Source organism: Amphiura filiformis, chromosome 5 (genome assembly GCF_039555335.1).
Source record: "Amphiura filiformis chromosome 5, Afil_fr2py, whole genome shotgun sequence".
Lineage (NCBI taxonomy): Eukaryota > Metazoa > Echinodermata > Ophiuroidea > Amphilepidida > Amphiuridae > Amphiura > Amphiura filiformis.
This window is the reverse complement of record NC_092632.1, coordinates 78,185,916-78,192,636: the sequence shown is the minus strand read 5'-3', so window position 1 is coordinate 78,192,636 and position 6,721 is coordinate 78,185,916. Positions and strand designations below refer to the sequence as shown.

General features: G+C 34.2%; 1 protein-coding gene across 1 annotated transcript; it reads left to right on the top strand.

Moving 5' to 3' along the window:
• The first annotated feature begins 1,035 nt into the window (after positions 1 to 1,035).
• LOC140153771 (uncharacterized) lies at positions 1,036 to 6,721 on the top strand. Its single transcript, XM_072176626.1, has 5 exons — positions 1,036 to 1,282; positions 2,371 to 2,458; positions 3,384 to 3,510; positions 4,460 to 4,621; positions 6,179 to 6,721. Exons 1-5 carry the CDS (start codon positions 1,224 to 1,226, stop codon positions 6,244 to 6,246), a joined length of 504 nt encoding a protein of 167 aa, XP_072032727.1. The 5' UTR covers positions 1,036 to 1,223; the 3' UTR covers positions 6,247 to 6,721.

Below are 6,721 nucleotides of genomic sequence, written 5' to 3'. Positions count from 1 at the left end.
TAAATCATAAAAATAAAGCGCACATGGCATGTTCTGAAGCCAATTGAATTTATAGTCTTCAATTTGAACTTGCCTTCAATTTTTGACTTTAATTTGTTTTTAAACTACAGCATGTAGTTTTTGTTGTTTGCTTTATATTTTGTTGTCTGTCCCTGAAGAAGAGCAGTTTATCTGCTCGAAACGTCGGTTATTTTTTGTCTGTTCAGTGTTTGACTGCTATGTACACAGTGATTTTCATCACTTCCAGTGTACTGTTTTCCTGACACTTTTGTGGGCTCTGGAATTGGCAATTTTTGGCCATCGAACTTTGCCTGTTTTGTGCCTACTCTGGATGTTTGGTTATAGCGTGTCTGTTTATATGCACAGTGATTTTCATCACTTGTTCTAGTGCAGTTTTGTATTACCATTGATCCTTGTTGTTTTTGCAGGTTCAGCACTTACTTCTGTGGGCCTTGGAACAAAATTTTGGCTATCGAACTTTGCCTACTTCTTCTGCCTACATTTGCCCCCCTGCATACTGTCTAGTCTGCATTTTACTTGTTTCCCCACATCAAGTTGGTGTACCTTGCTTTTTTCTTTCCCAATGTTTCACAGTAAATTAACTTTTGTTCAGGCCTATAGCCCCCCCAAAGTTCCATTTTTGACCCAAAAGTCCCATTTGCGAGCGTAGCGAGCGAAAAAATAGAGGCTTTTTAAATGCCTTTTGGTCCCAAAATGTCCAAATTTTGAAAAAAAAGGTTTCAAAATCAGCACCCCCCACACCCCCAAATAAACCCTGGCTACGGGCCTGCTTTTGTTGCATCGTTTCGCTCAAAATCAATATTTACATATATCTGAGACCAAATTCATCCTGAATCAAAATAATTCTAACAAAGCAATTATTGGTTTAGTATATTGTATTCTTGGTAGGAGAATCATGAGAGACCCAAACAAACTCAATTGGAGCTTGGAGGTAATAGGCTTTGCAAAGATCAATAACCTTGCTTGATGTGGCGTCACGTCGCTTAGTTACCAAACTTCCACTTCGATCAAATGCATTGTTGATGACTGGGCACTGATGAAAGCAGTCAATTGACTTCCATCTCCCTGGAAGAAAACACGTTGTTTGTAAACAGATAAGGCCTACAACTCAGAAAGCTTTCTAAAGTGTACAGTCAGTCATTCTACATTTTGCAAACATTCATCATTTAAAGTAGATTTGGTCTCTTTTAGAAAAGTTCAAAATGACTACCAACATGGCAGTACCACAAGTTCGGGACTTAGGTCCTAGATTGGACGAGAGGTAAGTTGCTACACGACTTGATAAGATTGATATGGTATCTTTACTATGTTTACCGACTTGTATAAACTGTTTTTCAATTCGCTTGAATTGAAATACTAAAGTCATATATTATGGCCTTTCCAAAGCTCTGAAAAATATTAACGCGTCTTTCCATACGTCAAATTCGCACCAGAAAATGAACACCCGTTTTTTTGTGCAGAAGAATCAATTATATCACATTATTATATCATATCAATTATCATGTTATATTATATTATATTATTTCACATTATGCTAGAGAGTAGTATTTGTATATGCCTATAATATTTTATATTCATATGGAATCATATCATATTAATTATTATTGTCTGTTTGAAGTACTCAATTCAGAATTACACACGAAGTTTTAAAATAAGGGTAATCATGGTAATAGATTTTATTCGTAAGAACTAATGAATACCGTATGTTCTCAGTCCTCTATCCGTTGAAATCACTAAAGTTTTGAATGAAATCTTTTACTGATGCAACTTACTTTTATTATAACTCCCTTGTTGTAAAAGTATATTCTCGATCGTTGCTACAACAACAATAACACATACAGATTGAATTCAAGACTGGATGACAGAGAACATTTTGCTCTTAAAATTATTTGTATTGTTTAAAGGAGTATTTCGTGATCCTAGCATCCTCTTTTTATGACATTTTTCAGTAGATATCCACGAAAAAAAGTTATTCCCAAAATTTCAGTTGATTCCGATTTTGCGTTTGCTAGTTATGCATGATTTATGTACTATTACACTACTGCTCCGTAGACAATGTGTTGTAATTTCGTTCTGGTATACCAGAACAAAATTCAAATTTCACGATAACATTGCTAAACGAATTAATCTGCAAGAACTTTTTTGTACATAAACATTATGTAGCCAGAGGTTTCCAGTGGTATAAAAATCTCAACTTTTTTTGGAGAAAAGTGGGGGAATTAACTATTGATGATGCTCTTTACTATTTGTAATAATATCCTTGGTGTTGGTGCAAAGAAAGTATAGGACTAACCATAATTAGATCATTAATAATGAATTAATGTATTTTTTTAAATTTCAATTTAACAGAATAGCATATGGTAATCTTCCAAAATGGATTGTTGAAGGCGTACCAGTTCGAGGATTAAATATACCAAACCAACAGCAACTCAATCAAGTAAGTCAATACAATGTTGCCTTCTTTGTTATGTCCATAACTTCAAATTCAAATTTTTAAAGGGGGTTTTAAATCAAATTTACAATATGAATCCCTCTCCCTAATCCTCCTCCCCCTAATCCTCAGCCACCCTTGGCACATTTCATGCCAAACGTCATAAGAAAATAATTGAAAAATATTTTAAAACAGGATAAAAACTTGAGTAATATAGAATAAATTAGCCTTAATTTAAGACCTAATTGAATCTTCTAAGTGAAGGAATACTCAAGAGACAGTGTTTTGAAATCCAAACTGCACATCAAAATGTAACAAAGCCACCTTTTTGGGTACCCCAGTATCATATATTATTGAAAATAACGTTTTGGTGTTTTGCAAAAGTTCATTCATTGTTAATTTATTGTTGTTAATGAGTTATGTACGTTTTACAAAAGTGTTGTTGTTTCATCCCACTTTACAACATAACTCAAGAACCACAGGACCTACAAAAGTATATCTGTGATATTGGAATTCTTCTACACGCTCGCTATGAATTGAGCAATGCAATTTTTGCTAAAGCTCACTACCATTCGCAAGATGCTGTGAACTATTTTTTTTCTGCTGCTTCGACCAACAATACATCATTATAACCTTAATGTCACAGGTCTTTATAGAAAAACATTCATGATATTCTTAATGTTTATATTCATTGGACAAAGATGTTTTTGCAAGCAAAATGGAGGATGAGTGTCAAATAATTTATTTTGCCTTCATTTAAATATATAGAAAATATATCAATATTGTACATGTACCTCAATTATAGTACTTCACATCTTTCCCAACTTGTTTTGCATAAATCTGTACCAAATTTGTACCTGGGTAGTACCTGAAAGTTGTAGACGAATTAGAACATAACACACTTTTTTTTTCCAATTTAATTTCTTTGCAGCCACCACTCTTTGCTGGTTATAGCACAGGTATACTTAGATACGGCTCTGTACCAAGACAAGATCCAAATTTAACAGCTCATGCTACCAAGTCACCATGGAAGACAGACAAGCAAATGACCTCTTATGGTAAGGATGCAATTATGAAATTAATATAACAAATGTGATGGATCATAGCAGTACAAATGTATATGTTGCAAACCCAAAAATTTTGACATTGAAGTTTAGAATAATAATGCATAACTATGATTTTGAAGATATTTTAGCTAACAATTAAGCAGGACAATAGAACAATTAATTTGCTGGCATAATTCATGTTAGAATATGACGGTTGCTACATGTAGGTCAACTGACTGGCACTTTCTTTATTACGAACCACCACCACTGATCAAAATGATCACAACATAAAGCTTCTGGCAAATCATAATTCGGAATAGATGTACAATGTATGAGCCTAGGCTTGAACCAGTAACCAATGGATACTAATGTGCACTATGTCAGCGAATAGCAACAGCGCACCCAATTAAATTAAGAAAATATCAGAAATGATACATCCCCAGAAAAGGAATCTGTTAATCTTTTCAACAACTAGAATTCAACTTTCCCTAAAGACCAAAGAAGATGTTAGCGTACTGCCATTATACATGTAGTACCAGGACAAAGTGTCTCAATAAATTATGCCTTAGTAAATTGACCAGGGGGCTGGGGGAGCCCCCCAATCCCAAATAGTTCCATTTGCGAGCGAAAAAATATGGCTTTTTTTATGCCTTTTTGGTCAAAAAAGGTCCAAATTTGTCAAAATCCACCCAGTCCAAAATTTGATGGAAAAAAAGGTCCCCTTTTTCAAAATCAGCCCCCAAGATAAGTCCTGGTTATGGGCCTGATTGAGGTCCCCTTTTACTGGTTTGTATCACTACAATCAAATATCTATTATAAACGATAAAGCTTTGAGGAAAATGTTTCAGCTGGCAGCCCAGGTTGGCAGTAAATCGGTTGTATGAAAATATCCAGCGTATTTTTACCTATATGCATTGCTTTATGTATTTATCATAAATATTTGAATCTTGTTAATTTGTAGCTCCCAAAGATACTGAGCTGAAGGATAACCCCTATGTATATTCAACGCCAGCAGTAATGAACCCACAACAAATACCGAAGAGATCATGGAAATATAATGTATATAACACACATGCAAAATCTGGATTCAAATTCTGGATGGACGAAAAGAAACCAATGACAAGTAAGTCAAACTTAATTTTTTTCTTCCTCTGAAATCAGAACTCTGTATTCATTTAAGGTGGTACTACACCCCCTGATAAATCTGCGACTATTTTTTGCATTTTTCTCACAAAATAATAACACGCTGGTAACAAAAGTTATGTATATTATAGGGGTAAGAGATCCAGTTTACACTGGAATTTCAGTGACTCAAGACAAGCAGTACATTATTTATGATAAGAAAAGAGGTACTGCTCGAATGTACTACACCCCTTGAAGATAAATCTGTGACTATTTTTGCATTTTTCTCAAAAAATAATAACACACTGGTAACAAAAGTTACGCAAATAATAGGGGCAATGAATCCAGTTACTACATTGGAATTTCAGTGACTCACAAGCGGTACATTATTTATGATAAGAAAAGAGGTACCGCTAGATTGTACGTCATTTCTTAACATATAAAATGAACCACTTGTCTTGATATTTATCTGTTAAAAAGAAAGAGCAAATAACAATAATGCGGCCTGAAAAGATTTTTTTTGCCCATTCAATAGGATGTGCCCCATTTCTTAAAATATATAATGAACCACTTGTCTTGAATCACTGAAATTTCAGTGAAGTAATTGGATTCTTGTGCCTTTTGTAACTTTTGTTTTATTTTTTGAGAAAAATGCAAAATTAGTCACAAAATTGATAAGGGGCTGTTGTACCGCCTTAATGAGACATCACAAGCCAACCCTTTCACCCGGAGACTAGTATAGTCTCAGCTTTCACCCTAAAACATACCGTATTGGTCCGAGTATAGTCCCACCCGTTTTTTAGGTGAAAATTTTTCACAATTGGGGGGTGGGATTATACTCGAATTAAAAAAAAAAAAAATTCAAGATGTCTTGTATTTTTAATATGAAAATTTATACTTTGTTTTCATGCCATACTCTATTAATGATTTCAAAATGCATTCAAATTCAATGCATTTTGAAATCATTAATAGAGTATGTCATGAATACAAATTATCAATTTTCATATTAAAAATACAAAATATCTTGAATTTTTTTGAATTTTTTTTTAGTCAACCATGAATGATCCTAGCATCTAGGTCTAGGTCCACTGCCCATTTGGCCGAGAAACAAGACCTCAAAAGAGAGAACTTAACATAGTAGCATTGATGTTCGTTATTTCTGTCCAAATTTCATGTTAAATATATTTTCCAAGGGGACACTCTGTCCCCCACCCCACCAAAACAACTATTTAGGGGACTTTACGCCCTTACACATCCTTTTTTTGCGATGACATATTCAGCAAAAAATCAAAAGAAACATATTTGGGGCATGTCAGAATGAATATTTTAAACAGTTCTCTCAACAAAATAGTGACTTGCTTTTAATATTTCATCACCACATCTGTGGGACTTCCATCAGAATTGTGACAGGAGCGGCATTTTCAGTTGGCCTAATTGAATCCTTTTGTAGATCTGGTACACATGTGAATGTACACCCCTTGAGATATTTTGAATACTAAGTACAATTAGTAATTACTCCTCACTAACCTATACCTCTACATTGTTTCTTCTTTTTTAGAATCTCAGAAGTATACATTTGGATCAACCAAGACATTCCATGGATTAGGTGATGCACCAAGGAATTGATGGGGAAGATTCAATATCATTACGGGAACTGCCTCATGATTGAATGAAATTCAGCTTCATCATAAACAATAAGACTGATTCCTATAAAACTTACTATGTACATGCTACACAAAGAAGCAAAGTTAGTTCAAGTAAGGACGGACGGCAACCGGGAAGCAATAAATGGATGCCAGGAGCGTTTCAAATATCCATGTGTCTGAACCATTATAGTAACATATCTAATGACACATGGTTGTGATTTGATGTCAACTTTTCAAATGGATGAACTTCAGTATAATCTGTACAAGAATATCTTTGTGCCTTGCGTATGTGCAAGTTGTAAGCATGTGCACAAACTCAAATGATCTAAACCTATTTCTGGGGCAAGTTTGTGTTTGTTCTGACATGTACAAATTACATGGAAATATGAAGAAAGGTATTTTACTGCTTTTAGCAATCAAAGCAATATATATATGCAATCAATTTGATGTACAAA